At 46.9% G+C, this 22,173-nt stretch overlaps 6 protein-coding genes across 6 annotated transcripts; 4 read left to right on the forward strand and 2 right to left on the reverse strand.

Annotated features, from left to right (window-relative positions):
- Window positions 1-1,027: 1,027 nt before the first annotated feature.
- F4817DRAFT_355845 (fungal-specific transcription factor domain-containing protein) lies at window positions 1,028-3,532 on the reverse strand (the record flags this gene model as incomplete). Its single annotated transcript, XM_049305709.1, has 4 exons — window positions 1,028-2,353; window positions 2,407-2,882; window positions 2,938-2,972; window positions 3,045-3,532. The coding sequence occupies 4 exons, from the start codon at window positions 3,530-3,532 to the stop codon at window positions 1,028-1,030; spliced, it is 2,325 nt and encodes a 774-aa protein (XP_049163616.1).
- A 1,890-nt stretch (window positions 3,533-5,422) lies between these two features.
- F4817DRAFT_84190 (MFS general substrate transporter) lies at window positions 5,423-7,609 on the forward strand. The gene is made up of 4 exons (XM_049307952.1): window positions 5,423-5,896; window positions 5,961-6,224; window positions 6,285-6,685; window positions 6,747-7,609. The coding sequence occupies exons 1-4, from the start codon at window positions 5,544-5,546 to the stop codon at window positions 7,514-7,516; spliced, it is 1,788 nt and encodes a 595-aa protein (XP_049163617.1). The 5' UTR covers window positions 5,423-5,543; the 3' UTR covers window positions 7,517-7,609.
- A 2,423-nt stretch (window positions 7,610-10,032) lies between these two features.
- On the forward strand, window positions 10,033-12,113 carry F4817DRAFT_364807 (uncharacterized protein; the record flags this gene model as incomplete). Its single annotated transcript, XM_049306794.1, has 2 exons — window positions 10,033-10,193; window positions 10,447-12,113. The coding sequence occupies 2 exons, from the start codon at window positions 10,033-10,035 to the stop codon at window positions 11,579-11,581; spliced, it is 1,296 nt and encodes a 431-aa protein (XP_049163618.1). The 3' UTR covers window positions 11,582-12,113.
- On the reverse strand, window positions 11,830-15,315 carry F4817DRAFT_84318 (uncharacterized protein). The gene is made up of 4 exons (XM_049307953.1): window positions 15,083-15,315; window positions 12,843-15,003; window positions 12,607-12,746; window positions 11,830-12,533 (listed from the first exon to the last, which is right to left on the reverse strand). Exons 1-4 carry the CDS (start codon window positions 15,179-15,181, stop codon window positions 12,078-12,080), a joined length of 2,856 nt encoding a protein of 951 aa, XP_049163619.1. The 5' UTR covers window positions 15,182-15,315; the 3' UTR covers window positions 11,830-12,077.
- A 427-nt stretch (window positions 15,316-15,742) lies between these two features.
- On the forward strand, window positions 15,743-18,341 carry F4817DRAFT_323947 (uncharacterized protein). Its single transcript, XM_049301571.1, has 2 exons — window positions 15,743-17,456; window positions 17,592-18,341. Exons 1-2 carry the CDS (start codon window positions 16,115-16,117, stop codon window positions 18,248-18,250), a joined length of 2,001 nt encoding a protein of 666 aa, XP_049163620.1. The 5' UTR covers window positions 15,743-16,114; the 3' UTR covers window positions 18,251-18,341.
- Window positions 18,342-18,589: 248 nt separating this feature from the next.
- Window positions 18,590-20,881, forward strand: F4817DRAFT_323949 (Zip-domain-containing protein). Its single transcript, XM_049301572.1, has 4 exons — window positions 18,590-19,236; window positions 19,291-19,898; window positions 19,958-20,076; window positions 20,138-20,881. Exons 1-4 carry the CDS (start codon window positions 19,096-19,098, stop codon window positions 20,503-20,505), a joined length of 1,236 nt encoding a protein of 411 aa, XP_049163621.1. The 5' UTR covers window positions 18,590-19,095; the 3' UTR covers window positions 20,506-20,881.
- The last annotated feature ends 1,292 nt before the right edge of the window (window positions 20,882-22,173 follow it).

Consider the following 22,173-nt stretch of genomic DNA (forward strand, 5'->3'; position numbering starts at 1 on the left):
GCGATCTAAGATGTCTTTTTATTAGGTACGTCTGAAACAAAGATAGCAGAGATAGCAGAGCTTGTGATAAAGGACTTTGTTTAGACCGTGAAGAGCCGCGGATACGTCCTTGGGCTGTCGGTTAGGGCGGCGATATGTCTAATATCTATCGAAATGCGTAACTGGCCCCAGAGCAATAATAAATAACCAACCTCCAACCAGAGATTTAATCTAGAGGGCTAGAGGTTGTACCAACAACACTTCAAATTACCGGTCTCTGCACCCTGTGCTTTTTCTAGGTATATCTTCAGGGCAAGACGCCATTTTCTTATAGTAAATCTTCTTAAATCGGTAGGGGGAATAAAAAAGGATGACATACTCATCAACTATTAGATGAGAATTAACAACTAATAGAAAATAGAGGGTTAGAAAAGGTCGGCATACATGATAAAACACCTTAAACAGGCCGTGGGACTACTTATGGAAAAGGGGCGCGCACCGTACCTTAGTAAGAATATGCATAGAAACCAGGCCTCCCCCTTCGTCCATGAAGGTCAACTACCTGGTCAACCAAGCCACATTTACGGCTCGTATACCTATCATATAACTCACAATATTTAAACTAGGTTATTTGCCTAACGGATACTTGTCGTTTAAGTATGCTTCACTGCATACAAACAGAAGGCGTAAGTAGGCTCTCCTATACAAACACTAGTTATTACCTATCCTACCCCTTTAAATATTGTGACGACGTAGGAACATCCTATCTTCATTCCTTACATAATCTCTCACCATGTTTGCTCTTATTTGCATCCACACAATAACCTTATATATAATACATCATCCTTTACCAATATATCTGTATAGTCCCGACCTTCCATATACAAACCTATATATACATGCTGAGATAGTTGAGTACCTAACCTAGATATGTGCCTTATTCCGTTTAAACCCGTATCTCGTTCATCCATTATATGTCCAGATCCATATATACCTAGCCAGTACAAAAATGTGCAGATATGCATACATACAATTCGCTGCCACGCATTCACTGCCACGCAGAAGTTGGGGGGTGATTAGGATCTTGCATTGGCGTCTGATTCGCGTAGGCCGTCATCTGGGGTGCGTGGGCGATGAATCCGCCGTATTCCTGCATCAAGTAGTTCCAGTCCATCTCGCCGCCGAAGTTTACGTCCGGGAATGCGTTCGCGAATTGCCGGTTCATGTCCATCTGTGGCATGCCACCGCCGAATATGTCGGTTTCCGGGTATATGGGTATAGTACCTGGTACGTTCGGTTGCTCTGGTGGCGTCGGCGCCGTTGCAACGTAAGCACCGCTTATGACAGGGATCTTGGGCGAAGGCGTCGGTACCGGTGACTTCCTTTTAATCGTCTTTGGTAGTCGAGCCACGATTTGTCTCATGTGGGTGATGAGGCGAGGCGGTGCTAGGGTACGTCCGAGAGCGGCTTCTGCGGCCTCGCGCGCGTCCCACGCCTTTACAAAGAGAGGGCTGAAGGATAGATGCATAGGACTACGCATGTGAGATGTCATCTTCCTCCGGTCAGCGTGCTCGCAGATGGTTTCCCACGCACGCTCGCATAAGTCACCCGTCGTACGATGGCGGAGCTCGGTAAGCAAGCATATATAAGCCGGGAATGGGAAATGCATATTAGTGTACCAGAGGAAGCCCCGTACACTTTCTCTTGCTTGCATCATGGTATCATACTCGACCATCTTAATCGCCTCGATGAAGAGTTCTTCCCTCTCGGCCGTCGGTAAGGGAGCAGGTGCCGTAAGTGCAACACGGAAGAAGCCGGACACTATCTTTAGCTTACAGATATTCGCTCGCGTCATGAGAAGCGTCATGTAATGAAGTGGGACTTTAGGGTCGCAGTATTTCAGGTAGGTATCCTCCATATGGGAAGAAAACCGTTCGAGATAGCTCGACAACCGGTGGTCAGCAACGCTTGCAACCGCTTGGGGATTCGTTTCTGAAGATTGCCCTCTCATCTTATCGTTTCCTGGCGCCTTGGCAAACTCGAGGCGTGCGAGAGAGAAAATCATCTCAGTCGCGCCGGTATAGGGTGGAGGAGGGTCTTTCGCGTGTAAATGTAAGTTGGCGTCGTCGATGTTGAGCGGTAATTTGCAGTTACCCCCATTGGATATGGCAGTGATGATGGAACCACATAGTTCTCCTATTCGTCGGTCAAATCCGGCGAGGTTCCACCATAGTCGTCTCCTCTCTTCCACCTCGAATGGAGATAGATTAAATTGAGCACCGTCACGATGCAAACCCATCCTCTGGGCAAGGCGTACACCAATTCCAGTTAAGCAAAACAATGACCGGGGGTCCGAATATTGTCGGATACCAATCTGATATACGTCAGACCTAGGACCTCAAATGGACGAGGCGATTTTAATCTTACAAGATATAAAAGGTAAGCTTGCAGCAAGGTCAGATCCGGGTTGCGCATAAAGCCTGCGTTTAAAAGGGCTTGCTGTGTAGCATAATAATACTTGGCCAGCAGGTTGATTCTCGATTCGTTAAACGTGGCTTGACATTCTTCTTCATCTATACTTGTGATAGCCATTAGGTAGATTGAAAACATTAACGCTTCGAGGGACCTGGACACCTTGTCGAGGCTTGCTCCGGCTTCGATAATCCGCACTTGCAATGTTGGTGTATGGGTAAGCTTGAGGAGAGGGTTAACATTATTTAGGTAGATCTGCCATAACTGGAATATTTGGATGGCGGATGGATGCTGCGAGGTGACGCTTTCGAACTGACCGCCGACTACAAAGGGGAAGCCATCAGGGCTATCAAACATCTTGTCGTATGCTTGATTGATGGATGACCCAACGTCCTCTTCATCGGATGAGTCTCTAAGTGCTTCATCCGTTGCTCGGAACTAGATCGATGTTAGTATAGGGTGACGAAATAGGGAAGAGAAAACTACTAGCCTCCCTCTGGAAAGGAAACCATTTGAAAGTCCTAGTGCGATAAATGGTTAGTCAAGGTACCGGATGAAACGTTCCCCGCCGATCTGAGGGCGGTTAGGCCTACCTGGGAACATGGGCGGTCTCGCCGGGTGATGAGATCAAGTCAGGGTCCACACCGGCTGGAGACTCCTTACTCCTCTGCCTTATGAACTCGGACTCCAGCTCGTCACCGTCTTCAACGGAGCCGGGGTCCACAATCTTGACGTCCGGGCCTAGCGAATCAAATTCGATACCGTTCTGGGCCAGGAGCGCTTCATATTTCCGCAGACGCTCAACCAAGTCTCGCTCTGGGACGCGCTTCTTGCGGCGCCTAGGTGGTTGAGGTGGCACAACGCGGCATTCGACATTTGCCTTTAGGCAATTAGAGCAGGGTTTGCTCTTGTCGCAACGTACCTTACGCTGCTGGCATAACACACAGCTATGCCCTCTGGTAACTTTTATCATAGAAGCGTCTTGATTTGGGGGCGTATAGTTAACCGAGGAGCCCGCAGGCGGCGTGGGCTCATTGCTCGCCGAGCCATCACCAAGCTGGGACTCTGGGGTCGGGGGCATGGTGAACGGGGTTTTTTTTTTCAGTCGGTCCCGAGGACGACGGGTTCTTACACCGCGAGCAATAAGCGTGCAGACAATTGCCGACGAGCTAACGATTAACAAAGCTCAACTAGGACTCGACTAGGTAACCAAAAAGTGACTCTGTTCCACATGGGACGAAAAGCCTCAAGACCGGGCGCGAGCATTGATTGGCAAGCAGGCGCGAGAACGATGGTGTTGATGCGGGAATTTCGGGACCGAGAGGGAGCACGGGCAATAAAGAAAAAGGGACGACTGGGAGATGTCGCGAGCGGGCTCGTGCAGGGTCTTTAGCTGCTGTGTCGCTTCTGGAAATTAACAGATGAGACGGGGGGTTAGAGATGATAGAGGATGGGCAGACCAGACCACACCATTCAACCCCATCTAGGCTTCTCGATGAGAAAAAAGGAGGGGGGATAGATATGCAGGTCAAATCAAAGGGGAAAGATGTGTGCGTATTTTCGTTACAGTAGGACTTTAATTGTGACCTTACTATGTAAGAGGCGGAACTAGGAGGGTATCGAATTGTGTATGGAATTGTGCAGATAAAGGTGCAGACAATTGGAATATAAAGACCAGAACAGTCCTTGAGCTTGTTTGAACTTGTTTAAACTCGTAGAAAAGGGGGATTTAAAGATTCACTGTCCATTTGAATCCCAGAGTGCAACTATTACAGGTATGTTACGGATACAGTGGCTATTGTTTGCGCAGGTAGACGAAGATAGACCATGAGGATTTAAAGACGATTCAAGATAGATATTTCTGGGGTTATTCTTCAAGTTAATCAGGTTATTCTGGGGGTTTGGGGGAGGGGAGTATAGGGAATGTACAATAAGTCTGGGGGGCAGTAATAGAACTTCCTTTGACAATATGTCAGGATGTTAGGATGTCATGTGGTGGATGAGGAAACCGATTTGAGAAAAAAAAAAAAAGAAGTTTCGCATCCTTCGAACCCAATCCATTCATTCATCGGCTTACTACCCCGGGCCCCTCCATAATCAACGGCGGTAGGCAGTAGACAATGCCGCCGACAGGGTTCAGCTGACAATTGAGCCATGACAGTGTAGTTTCAAAATAGGTGGTAGCCTCGTAAGTCTCGTAGATGCTAAACACCGATCACCGACAAAGCTGGATGAGTTAGCAAACCAACCTGTCAAAAACTTTTTGATAGGAGATTTGATAGGATAGAATAACCTGTTTGTCGGGTTGTAGTCTGCAAATTGCAATTCTCGTTGTTAGCGTTGCTTAGCGCTCGGCGATGAAATATCAGATTTCGGGACCGAGAACGCCGCTTGACCTTTAGTCAGTACATACGAATACATAGGTACTTAATGTATATACCTTATGACATGTTGTTAGCTCAGCTTTTGGTGCCATTCAGTATTACAGTCATTGTAACACAGACCCACTTCGGACAAATCGCCTCGGTCCTCACCTCCTCTTAAAAGTTCCGCCCGAAAAAGCATAAGAACTTTGTATCACGTGGCAGGTATCTTTTATGTTCATTTTCTCCAAAGTGATTTAAAAGCTGCTCGGTTATATCTGCGCCAATTCGCTCCCGAACTGCGTGCCCGTCTCGGTGCTCCCCAATGCCCCCGGTGTAGAGAAAGAATGTCAGTATCCAGTATCCACGAGGAAAAGATGTGGGTTTTCGTATATCCAACGTGTAAACCACATGGCTGTCCGGCCGTCTTATGTTGTCCGTCCTACTCGACAGACAGCCTATGCCAGCCAGGGGGCTTGTTTTCATGGCTTGTTTTTATGTAGTTAATACTAGAGCATACCTTACCTACACACACACATATATATATGCATTCCTTTTTATCCCTAGATTCAAGGTTTGCCGAACCTAGTGTTGTCTTGGACCAATTAGAGAAATAAGGGGGGACTACTTACTTGGATCCTCCCAGCTTCGCTTTTGTCCTTTCTCATATTCATCCCTTCTATTCTCCCCATCCTTGGACCCATCCTACATTTATCCTCTCGGAACTCCATGGCCGAACTGTCACGGAAGACATCCGAGGCAGGTGGCCCTTCAGTGGTGGCCATGCCCGACGATGTAGAGAAGACGACCGATGCCAAGCCGGCGCGGCCTGAGCTTGTTGACGAAGCTGAGGAGAATTTCCAGCCAAAGACTCTAAAGTTCTGGTCTGTTATGGCTAGTATATATATTACTCTATTCTTAGTTGCTCTTGATCGGACCATTATCGGTACAGCGATCCCCCGGATAACACAAGACTTCAATAGTTTGGGGGATATCGGTTGGTATGGCTCAGCGTACCAGTTAACAACCGCAGCGTCTCAGCTGGTATTCGGTAGAGTATACAGGTTTTACGATATAAAAAAGTATGTTTATAAACTCTTTTAAAAAAAAAGATACGCGCGACATAGCTAACATTTATTTGACAAGGGTCTTCTTATTCGTTGTCGCGGTTTTCGAGATCGGTTCCGTCATTTGCGGCGCGGCTCCAAATTCGATCGCATTTATTCTTGGCCGCGCCATCGCCGGCTTTGGCGCCGCAGGTATATTCACCGGTGTCTCCATCATCATGCTTCCGTTGGTACCTCTCCGAAAGCGACCGATGTTTCAAGGAATCTTCGGAACTATCTTCGGAATCAGCTCGGTCATGGGTCCTCTCATAGGCGGTGCTTTCACTGATCGCGTTACTTGGAGGTATATATTTTCTTCTTCTTTTTTCCATTCATTGGAATAAGCTAACGTTGGAATGACTAGATGGTGTTTCTATATCAATCTCCCTATCGGTGGTGTTGCAGTATTATGTCTTCTAGCTGTGAAACTTCCGACGAGACCACCAGAGCCAGCAAAATTCTGGGAGCATTTTACTCGATTAGATCCTCTAGGAACATTCTTCTTTGTCCCGAGCATCGTTTGTCTCTTGCTTGCACTCCAATGGGGCGGGTCTACGTATGAATGGAATAGTTGGCGCATCATCCTTCTGCTGGTTCTTTTTGGCGTCCTACTTCTCGCCTTCATGGCAGTTCAGGTGCTGATGCCAAATACTGCGACTATCCCCGTTAGAATCATCAGCCAACGTAGCGTCGCTGCCGCGGCTACTTTTATGTTCTGCGTCGCTGCATCGATGATGATGAGTGTTTACTACCTGCCGTTATGGTGTAAGTTATCCCCCTCAACCTAGATTATCCGATAACATCGTATGCTTACATTAAACTACAGTCCAAACTGTACAAGGCGTGAGTGCTGTGCAGTCCGGTATTAACACGATAGCCCTCGTCCTAAGTCTCGTCGTGGCCAGTATTATATCTGGTATCTTCACCCAGAAAGTCGGATACTATGTTCCCTCGATGCTAGTCTGCCCTATGGTTATGGCTGCAGGGCAGGGCTTGATGAGCACCTTCAAAGTTGACGAAGATTCTCCTCACTGGATTGGATACCAGATCATCGTCGGTTTCGGGCTAGGCCTGGGAATGCAAACGGCTGGCCTTTCTGCGCAGGCTGTGCTTCCCAAACCCGATATTCCGACTGGTATCGCTCTCATGTTCTTCTGCCAGCAATTAGGCGGAGCCGTCTTCGTGTCTGTTGGCCAGAACCTTTTGAGCAGTTACATTGTTGGGCATGTGACTGATATCCCCGGCCTTGATCCTAAGGAAATTACCAACCAAGGCGCCACGGATCTTGTCAACAAGGTCCCGCCCGAGTATAAACTTAAAGTAAAAGAACTTTACAACGGGGCCATCTCAAGGATATTCCTATGCGGTATGGGTGTGGCACTTGTTGCCTTGGTAGCGGCTCTTTTCATGGAATGGAAAAATATCAAGAAGACTGGGCCGAAAGGTCCACCAGGAGCGAGGCCCTCTGAATCGAAGGAGAATGACTCGACCTCTGCAGGGGAGGAACAGCGAAAATCCACTTCACAGGACGCAACAGCGAACGCGCTGCGACATTCAATTCAATTAGACGGAGACAAGCGAAAATCCAGCGATTAACATCATCGATCTCAGGCATCGCCCCGTCCCAAAGATGTTCCCGAGGGGCAAGTTAACCGCTTAGAAGATTGAATATCTCTTGGAATAGAAATAAACAGAGCGTTGTGGACGAAGCTGTTATAATGATGAGCCCAGACCTCTCTAGATGCTAATATATTGGTTGTGCTATAGATAAATAGGTCGGGCTAGAATTGGATGGGAATAGATGGACAGTTGGATACTACTTCGTACTTTGGAAGTATATATGGCAATAGTATTGTTAGAATTACCTTAGATAGATATTGATAATAAGTCTTGAACCTAGAGAGACCTAATAAAGTTAAAATATGTAGAAAGCGCCACGTCTGATGTTGTAAGCTTATTTGCTTCATGCGGTAGCATTTTCTTACCCTTCGTTATAAAGGTATTACGTGGGTTCGGGTGGGTACTTGCGGTATGATGTGCTTTGCACGATCTTGCTACTATTTAGGTAAATCTATTAATGAATAGCCTGTCTAAAAATAGATGACTATTGTTGATGCTTAGTCAAATACCCCCTAAGTCTTGGCGCAGTCCTTACAGTATAACACAGCGAGCATCTGGAACCTAGCTTGTAAGTTTATCTGTGCTGTCCACTTTACATAATAGCAAAAATTAACCCTATTTTTTAAATGAGACACTACTACGTACAGATCTCCAGTTAGGTACTTCCGTCGTTTGATCCGTATTAATATTCCCGTCGTTTTCACCTGGTTTTTAGCTACATTGTCGACATTATAATTAAAGCCCTGAGACTTGAATTTTCTCCGCAAACTTCGGATTGGTCGATCATTTAATACGAGATGATCATGCCCCAGTTTCCATACCTTTGTACAGTTAGTTTACGTGGGGGTTGACAAGGAAAATATTCGTTCAGGGGCCGCTAATCTGGGTACTAGCGATGTTCTGTAGCGGGCCGTGATAGCATCCCATATAAGCTCGTTATCTACGAGAGATGCATTTCCAGATCATCCATAGTTTGTTTCGATCCTTTTAAAATATAAGTTGCTAATGGAACCTTGATGCTTGGTCTCGATGTGGGTTTTAGCCAGTAATCGTCTTGCCTGCCTATGTATGGATCGTTCCATTAAGATTCCTTCGCTACCATTAATGACCCTGTCCCTGACCAGCTGAACTCTAGATGGACAACCAACCCAACGTTTCCGCGGCCGTAGAGGCTGATTCCATTTTCTCCGTTTATTTCTTCTAGAAATCTTTAAATACGGCTGTCGAAGAAGCCGCATTTGTAGGGACATACCTAGATCCTCTCTTCAAAGAGTATGCAGTATGGCGTACGCACCAGTCAAACTTAGCCGAACTAGCAGACCTGTTTGTCGTCATCATGTTTATTCTTGAACTAGAGTCTATGATTCCAAAGAAGTTGATGGGGAAGAGCGGGAGTAACCGAGGAAGACAACTATATCGTTAGACTAAGATAGACCGGGATATGTGCTCACGCAAAGGTCGGACAGAAACATCCGGGCCTACTATTCTCTACATTTCTTCGATAGTTTAGCTCGACGTAATACATATAGACTTACGTAAGGTTTTAAGTAGGATGATAATATCGGTCGAGATACGCAGGTGTTAGTCGCTTGCTTCGGGTAGAAGCTCTCAAGTAGTTTAAGCATTATTGGGTATTAGATATAAGAGGTAAACTAGCAACCTCTCATGTCTATTGGTTATTGGTCATTGGTCATTGGTCATTGCAAACCACCACACGGGCTTACTACGGGGCCAGCATAACATTCTACCTGTCATAAGGTGCCAAGCTGCCCTCCAGCCCCAGCACTACTACATAGGAGGTAGTATACCAACCCGCACCTCATGCAGCTCTTTGCCGGTTGCTTGGTAAGGCTGGAGATAAAAATGGAACGGCTACATCAATCCCGCCAGATCAGACCCCGATATACTTAGTCAGGATGAGACCCCCTTATGCTACCTTACAATTCGAGGTAAACTAGCTGAGTTAGTACTTCGCGGCACGCCATCATGTTATTTTTTGCCAAAGTCTCTATTTCTTATCCCGAAATGGAAATCCTGGCCAAAAGAATTGTACGGGACGGGATTAGGTGGTTCAGGCAAGGGGAGGGCATACGATCGGCGCACAGGACCGGATATGAATGGGGATAGCTCGGTACTTTTTTGCCTGCGCCATCGGGATGAAATACGTGATCCCGTATCATCAGACCAGCATAATGAAGTATGGAAATTCCATACTCTCGCAGGTGAGATTGGCTATTCGTAGGGAATAAGGGGAGGCTTGGAAAATGCGGTAATGCGTATAATAAATACCTACGACAAAACGCTCTCGCATTCGTCCCTTCGGTTGTCTATATGCATAGCACCAATTAACAAATTCAAGAAAGTTGCTCAGGATCATTGGCACCCAAGATTGTCACCCTCCAAGTTCAAAAAGAAAAAAAAAGGAGGATTACACAACCGCATACTCTATTGATCTGTATTATTCGATCTATTACCATAAGCCGCCGTTGACTATGACACCTACCCAGAAACCCCAATGGGAAACAAGTCCAACCCCCTCGGGCGACGACATGATCGACCCGGCGCTGTCATTAGACAGTACATCGACAGCTACAACGTCAACCAAGCGCAAGAGAGCAAGCAAGCCTAAGGTTCGAACAGGTTGTATTACTTGGTTAGTCTATCGACCTCGAGAGAATTCTTGATCATCTGCTAACTCATTCCGTATAGCAAGTAAGTTTATTCATTATTATATTTAACTAGGCACATATCGAACGAAGACTCTCTCTTGTCTATATCTCGCTTCGATCCTAATGCTAGGTACTCCTGTTACACTTAGTATATGTATCCTACATTTCACATCTATTTATTCTCAATACGATCCCAGAGCTAATAGAAGCCAAGCTAATCATCTCATAACAACATAGGATACGGCGCGTAAAATGCGACGAGACCAAACCGTCGTGCACGCGGTGCACAAGTACAGGACGTAAATGTGACGGGTACGATGGCGCGCCGCCGCCACGGCCGAAGAAGCCAGCATCGTCCTCGCCAGATCAGCTAGCAACTCCTTTTCCCACACCGACCACCGCAACGGACGGGTATCCAGGACCGCGGCACGACCCGGCGCGAAATAGCCCCGCCGCAGCGTACCGGGGAAACCCGGCATCGCAGATCCTCCGCCCGCTGGCCGCTGACATCGAGGGCACGGAAGAGGAGCGGTTGTACTTCCACCGGTTCCGGCAAGCGGCGGAAGCCGGGCTAGCCCTGCACGCGTCCAGCCTCGGGGCGTCGTTCTGGCGCCGCCTGGTGCCGCAGGTAGGCCATTCGGATCCGGCGGTGCGGCATGCGTTGATCGCGCTGGGAGCCGCGTACGAAAGCATGCAGCTGCAGCAAGGACAGCATCAACAAGAGCAGAACTACCAAACGAAACAACCAGCACCGAGGATATCCTCGCGAAGCGACAGTCCAGCCGAAAGATCATACGTTTCGACACCGCCGCCCGAAGACACCTACCAGTGCGCGGATCAGTTAGAATTATTCATGATCCAACAGTATAACCTATCGATTTACCACCTACAACGACACGTGCAGCCGGGGTCGTCATCCGAAAGCGTCGAGACTACGCTTATATGCTGTTTAATATTCGTCTGCATCGAGACGTCCCGCGGCAACGAGGCTGCGGCGTTAGCCCATGTTGCTAACGGCCTACAGATCATTAAGGCTTTGCCGCCAGATTCGGAATTTGTGAATCATTCGTCGAGTTCCAGCAGACCCAACAACGGAAGCAGAAGCAGCAGTAATCAGGGGTATAGTGGTGGTGGTGATGGAGGTGGTACGGCTAGTGGCCTCCCGCCGCGAATATCACGTTCCGACTGGCGACAGCTTCTCGATTTCTTCCTTACACTCGAACCTAGCACCGCCAATCATGATTTCAGCACCAGCCAGCCAGCAAGTCCGTCATGTCCGCCCACTGCCACATGGGAGAATCCGCCGGAGTGGTATAGTGAGATGATATCGCAGTGGGAAATTGAGGCGGCCGAGGGAGAAATGAGGCATTGAATCCTGATACCAATAGTAATCTAGTGAATTACATAAAAAGAATCTACTAATATGATAAAACAATTGCTACAACTAGCTCTGGGGCATTGGTTAGTATGACCTTTTAAGTGCCAGGAAAAGCATTTTTCTTAGCATAGGTAGATTCGTATCTGCATCAAGAAGAACCATCTTAAGGGCTGTAAAACCATGAGTAAGAATTTCGATTTGTATCAGTCTTGGCGTAATCCAATGATACACTCCCTTAAGGCTCCAATCATTAATACATTAGTAACGGATCTCCCCCAAGGTAAAGGCTAGCGAAGCTATCCGGGGAAGTTATCGCAACAACGTCATGTAAGTGCAAGCGAAATAGAGCTATATCCCTTTCCTAAGTCAAAAAACACCCCATCCCAGCCGCACTCAAAGGGGTATCTTGCCAACAGAGGAAAAACAAAAGCATTAACAAAGGTTCTTAAACCCTTCCAAAACCCACATGCTGCCTCATCCTAAAACCCGATCATAATCGACCATTCACGATCTCTTTCTCAAAGATCCGAATACCGAAGATGTCGTAGAATGAGAAAGGCTCAACAAGTTCTAGTTTCACCCTTAACAATGGGTCATCATCCTCGTCCTCATCGCTCTCGCTCGTAGCACCCCATTCTACAGGTGCGACTGGGAAGAGTCCATTACCAACATGGTCTTGATTCGGGCTCGGAGCATGTTTCTTGTCTTTATTCGAGCCGACTTTTGACTTCCTAGGGACTCCTGATTTCCGGACAATTCTTACAGCTCGTTCATCGTCACCTAGTGCAAGCCACTCGAGTTTTAGCTCAGGGTGGAAAGAAAGAGCGTCAACTATGAAACGGCGCGTCTCGCGCATGACAGAAAGGCAAGTGTCCTCTGTTCTAAAAGAGATGAGCTGTAGTGCGCGGAGATTAGTAAGGCCAGCGATACGCTGAATTAAAGTATGCTATAACTATGTCGTTAGCAACAACTGTATAAGGGGATTGCTATTTATTAACGTATGGGGAAGTGATGCTTACAATTGCACGCATTCCCATTATCACGGCCAGTTCTTCAAGCACTTTTCCACGCCTGCAGATGTGCTGTATTGTTTTCTCATCCACATCCCATGAACTATCAGCTTGGTTCTTGATCATGAGACGTTTGAGAGAATGCATATCTGTAACATAAAGTCAGCAATTTCTAACCAGGGTCTTGCATAAGCCCAAGAGATGAACCGTAGGTAGGAGGTAAAATGACTCTGAATGGTACGTACGCTTCTTCAGGACAAAATTCCGGATTTGTTCGATAGTCGTGCCAGGGTTTGGCGCGAAGCTCTCCGGCTTGTACTTTGGCGACCGCTGAAGCATGAATACCTCTTTAACACAGTCAAGCTGGGAAACAAGGTGTAAGAACTGCAGACAGACATCGTCTGTAAAGACTTTTCGTAGTGGAAGCGGTCTCAGGCTATTTTCTTTCATCATCATTGCCCAAAATTTCTTTTGCTCGCCCACGTTGAGTAAAGTAATCCGCTTTAGTGAATGCAAATCTATAGCCTTCCCTAGCACCGAAGCCTTGATTGGTATAAGATGGATGCTGAGAGAGTGGAGTCCGATGCCTCTCGTGTCTCGTGCATATTTATTCACGTTGCTAAGATGCGTCTCCGTTCCGTTCGTAGTTAAGCTAGTTTGAACTGCGTTATCGCAAGGTACGTCTTCTACATCACAACCGGTACACTCTAAGTGCCGTTGAGATTTATCCTGGTGATCATCGTCGGCAGCGCAAATAGCTATGCATGTCTCCTTAGAGAATTTGTTAGCATAACCCTTCCATTCAGTCTCTACATCGTCCATGCTCCCGGCATTAAAGACTTGGACGACATCGTTCGGTTCTGTTACATTGGAGGGAATAGTGCTCACTTCTGCCGAGTTAAATAGTTCCTTTGGTGCCACTGTGTCGGTAGACGCTATTTCAATAATCCGTTGAAATTCAGCTGTCAATTGCTCCTCCGGGACTTCGATATCGATATCTTCTGGGTTAGCATCGTATGAATCCTTTGGTATTGATGGATATGGCTTGAGTCCAAAACTAAGTGGCTGGGACTCATCTGACTTGTCTATGTCAAGCCCTAATTCATGGTCTTTAGGCAACGGATGTAGCCCATCGTTAGTGGGTAGATCTCCAGACGAGGGACTAGGTTTGGATTTGGACTCCTCCGAAGCCACATATTTCTTTGCGGCCTTCGCGATTATATCCAAAGCATCCTGTTGTTCAATAGATGTAAAACCGCTGGTACCGTTGACATGCGCCACCATACGCTCGAAGACTCTGCTAACATTATCTATGAAATGTTGTCCGTTATCCGAAATTGGTTGTTCCTCAGAATCCTCTTTTTTTGCAATTTCTTTCTTGTTTTCGGTGGATAAGCGAGTATTCTTTGTGTGCGATGGCTCTACCTCGAATATACGGCCTAGTACCAACTCCTGAAGCTTACGTTCTTCCTGCGCTTGAAATGCCTTTGCAGGTCCGTTGTCATCGTAATTGGCGCTTAAGGATATGGGCATAACTTGAAATTCGTCGTCTTCGGATTCATCGAGCTCTGCATCAGCGCAGGGTTTTCTTGCTTGCATAGCAAGGCTATCTGAAAACGAAAGCTTCACCTTTCTCAGCGTCGATGAAGAATTACGTACGCAAACTTGAACCTCCGTTATCACGTCAAGGCTATCTATATCAAGAACGCTCAAACTTTCAAGGTTTCTGAAGCCTTCAATTGTCGAGGGTTCCTTGGCGGTAGATGGTTTCTTTGGAGGTTTATTTCTCCAAGAGGGTTTGTAGCCCAACGACAATGAGGATGGAACCGGAGGGGGCCCGTAATTGACCATAGGGTTAAGAAGGGTACTGTTCGAATTGGCCCATTGGGAGACTGGCATGACCATAGCATCGTCCTCAGAATGCTGCACATTAGAATCTGAAAAAGGCGGCGGAATCTGATGAATGGAGGTGCCGGCCTGTAAGCGTAAATGAAGATGTCTTAGCGACTTGATGTTATGCAGTGCTTTATAAACAGGCCTGCTAAGCTCAACTCTAATGTTCCATCGAAAGGTATCAAGTGACTGGGCCTTCCGCAGCGTAAGGAGCAATAGGGTGTTCATGAACTTCCCGCAGCTCACAGAAGCGAGGTACGGCTTATAGGCAAGTTCAGCCCTGTCACCAATACTAAGGGTATCGAGGGAGAGCTCCCTTAAGTGCTTTGCATAGTTGTAATCGCTTGCGACGAACGTCTCTAGACCACCCGCGAGACCATCAATGGGGGAATCGAAATATGGATCGTCTTCGTCCGGGAAGACGATGTGGAAATTACGATATAGCTGGGCGGCGGCAAGGTCGCGGAAACGCCTGCAGACTAGGGAAAGACGAATCCAATCGGATTGGAAGCACTAACAACATACCTGTTAGCCATGGACTCCACAAGTAAGGAATATATCATTGTGATCCGCGACCGGTGTTAGAACATACTTGGCTACATATTTCCTTCAAAATCTCGCCAGGTAAATCCAGAATATTGGATGCCTTGGGAGCTACTGGTAGAATAGAAATACTGGTGTTGAGTGCCATGATAGCTGCTTCGTGAGCTAACTCGTTATTTTTGACCAAGTAACAATTCCAGTGTAAATGACAAGTAGAAAAGCGTCTCGATTCGCCAATGTCCAGGTATCGGTGTTAGGCCCTATAACTATAACGATCCTTATCGACAATGTTGCCGGAAGACTCGAGGACCAAATCGACTATTATACCGCAATAGCACCTAGCACCTAGCACACTAATCGAGCAGCCTTAAGGAAAATCAGCCATCGAAATGATATTCGGAATAAATGGTCGTGATCTAGAATAGCGATTGCCGTAACCTAGAGTTATATGTAATATGCTGACTTGAGGGTCTTTGAAGCGCAAGTATGCGAAGGGGAGATGGAGGGGCAAAGATAGGTACTAAGTACATGTATCTGGCAAGGATGTGGAGAATGACAGAATGAATGGTATACATATGTGGAACTCTTACACTAGTGCAAAATAGTATTAGCCTTCTGTTGTTAAGGCGTTTTGTTTCAGGTTCCGGAGGTATGTTAGTGTTGCTTGTATGCATATTTAGCAATGAGGGGCCGAAGGATCGTCGCTCCCCGCTCGCAGGGCTGTGCTAGCTCTTATGTTTTGCTGCTGTTTGCCTGCTCTGCTGCTGCGCCTCGATTATCATGAAACCTTCAACTCTTCCAAGTATCATCACAACTCTCGCTATGTATTTAATTTCCCCGCCTCTATTTCCATTCATTTAATCGATTCTACACGAGTGGCCTTGTGTAGATTTATAATTGTTCTTTCTTTTTTCTGCATAGTTTCAGCTCCAATCAGCTCTCGATTTTTTATTAATATTTTCTACTAGTCGAGACCAGTACTATCTTGTTAATTGATGTTAACGCGCGCTGTCTGTTTAGTTCATTTTATATCTCGTTCAAACTAGTCATTTGAAAGCATTCCACATTGGCAGCTTTCGATATGGCTGACGTCGAAGAGCCTAAGTTTAACTCTCTTGCAGATCGGATCGCAGCTCTGAACGGCCAGAAGAACTTCACTGCTCCTCCTTCCACTAAACGACCTCCTCCCCCACCACCTCCCGGCGCCAGAAAGTCCACATCCCAAGCTCCAATTCCAAATGACAATGGAATCGCCCGTCCGCAAATTCCGCAAAACCCTAACCTACCTCCGCGACCGCAAAAGCAAAACTCACCCAGTCTACCCCGACGAACTAATACATCAGAGTCGGTAGCAGAAACTCCTTCAAGCCTCTCAGGGCGTGATGCGCCACCACCGCTCCCGAATCGTCGAAGCTCTACTCAACCATCGCCAGCTTTACCTACTCGTAGACCCTCGGCGCAACCATTGCATAACAGGAGAGGCTCCAACTCCTCCGAAGTGTCCCATATCTCAACCATTTCGAATCTATCGTTGAACCCCGTTTCCTCTCGCACAAGCACAACGTCGACCGAAACACAACCTACGCGACGAGTTCTCGCTCCATCATTCGACCAAGCCAAGTTGCCACCTCTCCCGCCATCGAGAAAGGAAAAAGAGGCACAAGCGGCCAAAGAAGCCGCAGAGAGAGAAGGGACTGAAGATACTAAGGCGCCTCTTCTATCAACCCGTTCTGCCCCGGTGGTACCCCAGACTGGTTCGCGACCCAGCTTACCACCTAGGCTACCCTCTAGGCCTACTCATTCACCTAGGCCTACTCATTCACAAGTCAGCGACAATCCTTCGGTAGCGCCACGTCGTCTTCCACCCCCACCTACAGGATTCGTACGTCCAGGAACGACCTTCGAATCCTCCCGAAAGCCTAGCCTGCCTGGCCCAAGACCAAGCAGTGAAGCTCCACCGCCAGTTCCAATCAGCTCGCGACCTACATTTGCTCAAATTGATGCAGTTGCCGTACGTACGAGCAATGACTGTCTACTCTGCCGAGATTTTTCAGCACCGGATAGCGTAGCTGCGCAGTACCCCAACCATTCGCTTCCTAGGCATGACCCGGTTGGCTATCTAGCAAACGCTTTATGCGGTCCGTTCCCGTCAGCTACTGACAAAGCAAGAGCCATTTTCACGTGGTGCCATCATAATATTGCTTACAACGTAGAGGAATTCTTTGGGAAATGCATCAAGGGTAGAAGCGCGGACGAAACCATCTTTTACGGTAAGGCCGTTTGTCAGGGTTATGCAGAAGTATATCAAGCCATTGCCAAACGCGCGGGGTTGCAATGTATCGTAGTAGGTGGTCACGGAAAGGGCTACGGCTATAAACCACTCGCGAAAGGCGAACGCCCTCCTCCTAAGGATGCTACAGGCCGTATGTATATTTCTAATGTTAACTCTTCCCTCGAAATGCACATAACCCTTTTTAATCCTACTTAAGGCTATTGTCTTGAAGCCCAAGTTTCTAGGGCTTCTTACAAGTAACGGTTACTGACAATTGGTTTTGTAGATGCCTGGAATGCTGTCTGCATAGATGACGGGGAATGGAAGCTCCTCGATGCATGCTGGGGTGCGGGCTCGGTAGGCAACGAGCAGTACAATAAGCATTTCACGCCTTATATGTTTACTCTGAGTAACGATCTCTTTGGACTCTCGCACTACCCTTCAGATGACCGGTATTTTTTCCGGAATGACGGTCGTATCCCTTCTTGGGAGGAGTATTACATTGGGCCGCTAAATGGCGAACCTGCTGAAGTTTTTGGCAATGTAACTGATGAGGGCATCTCCAAGTTTAACTTCAGCCCTATGGAGAAGCATATCCCCGTATATAGCGGTGGGATGGTGCGATTCCAATTTTCCAAGATATGCGAGCATTGGGACCCTGAGCGGCACGGCAGGGGTAAAAGCTATCTACTTCTCATGAAAATTCACGGGTTAGATGGCAGGAAGGAAGATCTGGTACCGGTAGAAACAGACGGGTTCTGGTGGTGGATAGATATCCCGGCAAGGGACTTGGGTGCTCCCGGCCAGACCATCTTCTTATATGCGCTGACGACACTCAATCAAAAGGACGCCAGAGGTGTTACGAAGGAAGAGTATTACCGAACAAAAAATAGCGGTTGCTATAGTATGAATTGGGGTATTTATATGAAATGGGAACTGATATAGACATAGACATTTGACCGGATCTAGGATGAAACAATTACTCTAATGAGCGGTATATACCCAGCAATAACACAAAGATTTTTAAATATAATGCCGTAGTGGTTATTTGCGTATTTTGCTATTTCGTCAGATTTATTAATTACCGTTGAGCGCCGAGCGAGAATGGGAACAAAAGAACTAGAGCAAAACGACATATGCAACTCTTACTACAGCGATGAGGGTTTTCAGCCTACCCTAGTACGAGAAACCCGCCTATTGTTCCTCTCTCCAGGAATAATAGAATATTCCCAGGCGGCTTTCTGTATTACCTATGTCGTGGTATCTAACATAAATAAATGTCTACCTAAGGTACCCAAACAATAACATCATCCGCCGCTGCCCTAAAGTATAAATGCCGGCACTTGGGGGCCGTCCCGGTCCACTTTGGGGTTGTCCCGTGGGTCCACACGGAGTAGAGGCGGCGTCTGCCGCACGTCGGGTTTCCGATATGGAGGGGCAGTCTCGAAATTGAGGTCAATATTCGTCAAATGTGTTGGATAATAAGAATCATAGAGCAAATTATAGAGCAAATTAACAGTAATAGATATTAAATGGAATTGCTAAATTCATTTACAAATTATTCACAGGCCGACCTCGGCTCGCGATGATCTCTTTCTTAGTCAGCAAAAGCTCGGAGATCCGTTCGTTATTCAGTTCGTTTGTTTCTTGGCGTATTAAAAACTCGAGCTCTTGTACATAGCTCCCTTCCGTCCACCAATACCTATTACCTAGTTTTCTACCACGAAGGATTGTACACCTTCTTATGGCTCAGCACACCCAATTAAGTCCGCCATAAAACTAAATTTGCCATGGGAATAACACGTCCGGGTTACCGGAGCATACTGCTCCTTTTGGGGCTTGCTTTCGCATCTGGTGTCGCAGCCAGCCTCGGCTCCGAGAATGCGTCGCGTGCCTCGTTGAGCTTGGACGAATTGGAAGAAAAGCTTCAGGTTCGATTTGCTCAATGTATCATCTTCGGATAGTATACTAATGTAGAGCCTTAGACTTGTTCGGTTGTACAAGAGCTCAACGCTGAGAAGCTTGCTGACGCTTCCGAAACCTCGACCTTAACCTCCCAGATATTCGCCGTCTTATTCCCAGGCAGCCCCGCCGTAAACGCCCTTTTAGCAACCCTTTACATCTCAGGTCCGCCCAACTTCCTATTAGCACTATGCCCGCCGAATATCGATCCTTCGTCGCTGTCGGTCATGGTGGCATTTGCTGTAGGTGGATTGCTCGGAGATACGCTGTTCCATTTACTACCCGAGATCTTTCTCGGGGAAGACAGTCCCGAGCATGTCCGGTTCGTCCTTGTTGAGCCCAATCGCAATCTCCTCTTGGGTGTTGCTATCATGGTCGGTTTCATGACGTTTGTAGCTATGGATAAGGGATTGCGAATAGCCACGGGCGGAGAAGGACACGAGCACAGCCATGGAAATCACTCCCATGATACGCCGGCGGAGACCAAAGCTATCTCGACCTCTGTAGATGTCCCAAATGCAGAACTCACAAAACGGAAAAAGGGTAACAAGGAGGATTCAAAGGTCGACAAACAGGAAAGCGAAAAGGAGATCAACCCCAGCGCTAAACTAGGTGGCTATCTCAACTTGATGTGAGTTTGGTTTCAGCAGCAGAGCCAGGATCCTCCAGATTACTTATTCTTGCGTATAGTGCCGACTTCACACATAATATTACTGACGGTCTAGCAATGTCGGCATCGTTTTATGCCTCGCCTACAATTGGCGCTACGACGACGGTAGCAGTGTTCTTCCACGAGATTCCTCATGAAGGTTGGCAGTCCTCTTTCCCGAAGTCTCCTATTTATGATGAATACTAACCCGCTTCATCTAGTTGGTGACTTCGCTCTACTCGTGCAATCCGGATTCTCAAAGCGTGCTGCGATGGGTGCTCAATTCGTCACGGCCCTAGGAGCTCTTCTGGGAACGCTAATTGGCATCGCCGTTCAAGAATTTGGTGGTGGCGGCGCAGACGGCAATGGAATCGGTATAACTGAAGGCATTTGGGGTACCAGCCTTACGTATGGCGACCTGCTGCTACCGTTCACCGCCGGAACGTTCCTATATGTGGGTACGGTCGCAGTAATTCCAGAGTTGCTGGAGACTGGTTCTAATAAAACCCTGGAGTTCCGGAAGATGCTTGTGCAGTTTGCCGCCATCGCTTTAGGCGCTGGGATCATGCTTTATATCTCATGGGATTGATTTTGGATTTAACGGCATAGATCGGGTGAACTATAGAATGGGGCCGAATGTCGACTGTATAAGTTGACATATTTATAGAAAGGACCTGCTTACTATGAGTTATAAGTGAGGGACAAAAAGGTTACTATGGTTCATGTTTGTCAGTAAATTCGAACCCGATTCGTCATGCCTAGGGGGGGTGTACGATGTAGTACTCGCTTCTCGCTTCCGTTGGCGGCAGCTGTTATTACTATGTAAAACCAAAGACTACCAGCCTCACGAAGCGGAATGAAACCATCGTCAAACTTTTCCATTGCCTACGATACCCGCTAGAAGCCGGTGCATTGTGAAGGATGTTTATTTATTAGTAAAAGAATCCACAGAGATGCCAAGAAGATCTAGCATTGCAACCCGTTCCTGCATGTGAGTCCCGTTTTAACATGCGCGCAAACGGTTCTGGGCCTTGAGATTTTCATGTTGTTTTATCAGATCATTCCACGTGGTTATACGAACATCCGAAAGATGGAAAGATGACAGTGTGTTTCATTAACGTGGATATGCCCGAGGCGAAGGAATAACATCCGCATGACATTTATGATCAACCCACCTATATACCGATGCATAATGGATTTCGTAATATGTGTATAGAAGATTGACAGGCTAGGAGACTAGATTCCCCTATTACGAAGGGAGAAGAAAAAAATCCACATCACCATTATCTAAGTGATATCCACGTTTGCGTATCTTCTTGGATGGTTGGCTAATTATTTTGTTGGTGGGTTAGCTTTGACTTCAAACCGGGGGTCCTTACAGGGCTGATCTGCTGGTTTATGGCGGAGGGCCGAACTCGGAGAAGACATTTACATAAGGAGTGTTTTATTTTTATGTACATTCAAAGGTAAAACAGACATGGCATTCCTAAGGCTAATATAATACCTAACCTATAATACCTACGGAGGTAAGTAATGTCTTATGACTCCTCGGCCAGTATACTTAACCACTTATACGGAAGTTCCCACAACCACAAAATATTCCTTGGCCCTTTTTAGGCCTTGGCGGTTAGGCAATTATGGATTCTTGCTACTTTAATAATACTTGCCCAACGAACCCTACAAACAACGATACGGTACTTGAATCACGCCTTTAGTTACTAAGAACAACATCATCTATGCAAATATCGCATCATATATTTCATTCATACTATCGTCCAGGGAGAAGCGATCCATCGGGTCACAAGACTATGAAGAGGTACAATTACAAAATAATAATGCGCCCTTCATTTTAAACGCAACATCGTGAAACATACGCACAACTACTGTGTAGGTAGTTATAATCATCGATGACTCTCCGATCGAGATAAGTGGATAGGGATAGCTTTTCCCGATCAAGTAATTAACATGTCCCAAGACTGGATGCGATAGGTCAAGGAGTTTTTTCTTTCTTTTTTAGCGAGCTATGTACAGCATGTCAGATTTCTAAGCTTTCGAAGGGCGCAAGCACATAATAATACGTCTAACCTAAGTGGGCATAGTATCATATCTAGGTCTCAGCCCTCCGAAGCTGAAGCGGTCAAAATTCATGGAGCAGTCGTCAAGATCCAAGGGGCTAGGAGCTAGGAGCTAGAGATCCTGACTAACGGACGTCGTTCCGGGGGAGCGTCAACGACTATGACTTCTCCGCGCAAGTGTC

This window comes from Daldinia loculata (genome assembly GCF_022478755.1).
Source record: "Daldinia loculata strain CBS 113971 unplaced genomic scaffold F4817scaffold_2, whole genome shotgun sequence".
NCBI classification, from domain to species: Eukaryota; Fungi; Ascomycota; class Sordariomycetes; order Xylariales; family Hypoxylaceae; genus Daldinia; species Daldinia loculata.

Excerpts from the sequence above, each read along its gene's own strand:
- F4817DRAFT_323949 (XM_049301572.1), top strand. The coding sequence starts at position 19,096 with ATGGGAATAACACGTCCGGGTTACCGGAGCATACTGCTCCTTTTGGGG. Across the intron at positions 19,237-19,290 it reads AATTGGAAGAAAAGCTTCAG|ACTTGTTCGGTTGTACAAGA; the intron begins GTTCGATTTGCT and ends GTAGAGCCTTAG. Across the intron at positions 19,899-19,957 it reads GGTGGCTATCTCAACTTGAT|TGCCGACTTCACACATAATA; the intron begins GTGAGTTTGGTT and ends TCTTGCGTATAG.
- F4817DRAFT_84318 (XM_049307953.1), bottom strand. The coding sequence starts at position 15,181 with ATGGCACTCAACACCAGTATTTCTATTCTACCAGTAGCTCCCAAGGCA. Across the intron at positions 12,747-12,842 it reads GAATTTTGTCCTGAAGAAGC|ATATGCATTCTCTCAAACGT; the intron begins GTACGTACCATT and ends TTTATGTTACAG. Across the intron at positions 12,534-12,606 it reads TAATGGGAATGCGTGCAATT|CATACTTTAATTCAGCGTAT; the intron begins GTAAGCATCACT and ends ACATAGTTATAG.
- F4817DRAFT_84190 (XM_049307952.1), top strand. The coding sequence starts at position 5,544 with ATGGCCGAACTGTCACGGAAGACATCCGAGGCAGGTGGCCCTTCAGTG. Across the intron at positions 5,897-5,960 it reads AGGTTTTACGATATAAAAAA|GGTCTTCTTATTCGTTGTCG; the intron begins GTATGTTTATAA and ends TTATTTGACAAG. Across the intron at positions 6,225-6,284 it reads ACTGATCGCGTTACTTGGAG|ATGGTGTTTCTATATCAATC; the intron begins GTATATATTTTC and ends TGGAATGACTAG.
- F4817DRAFT_323947 (XM_049301571.1), top strand. The coding sequence starts at position 16,115 with ATGGCTGACGTCGAAGAGCCTAAGTTTAACTCTCTTGCAGATCGGATC. Across the intron at positions 17,457-17,591 it reads TCCTAAGGATGCTACAGGCC|ATGCCTGGAATGCTGTCTGC; the intron begins GTATGTATATTT and ends TTGGTTTTGTAG.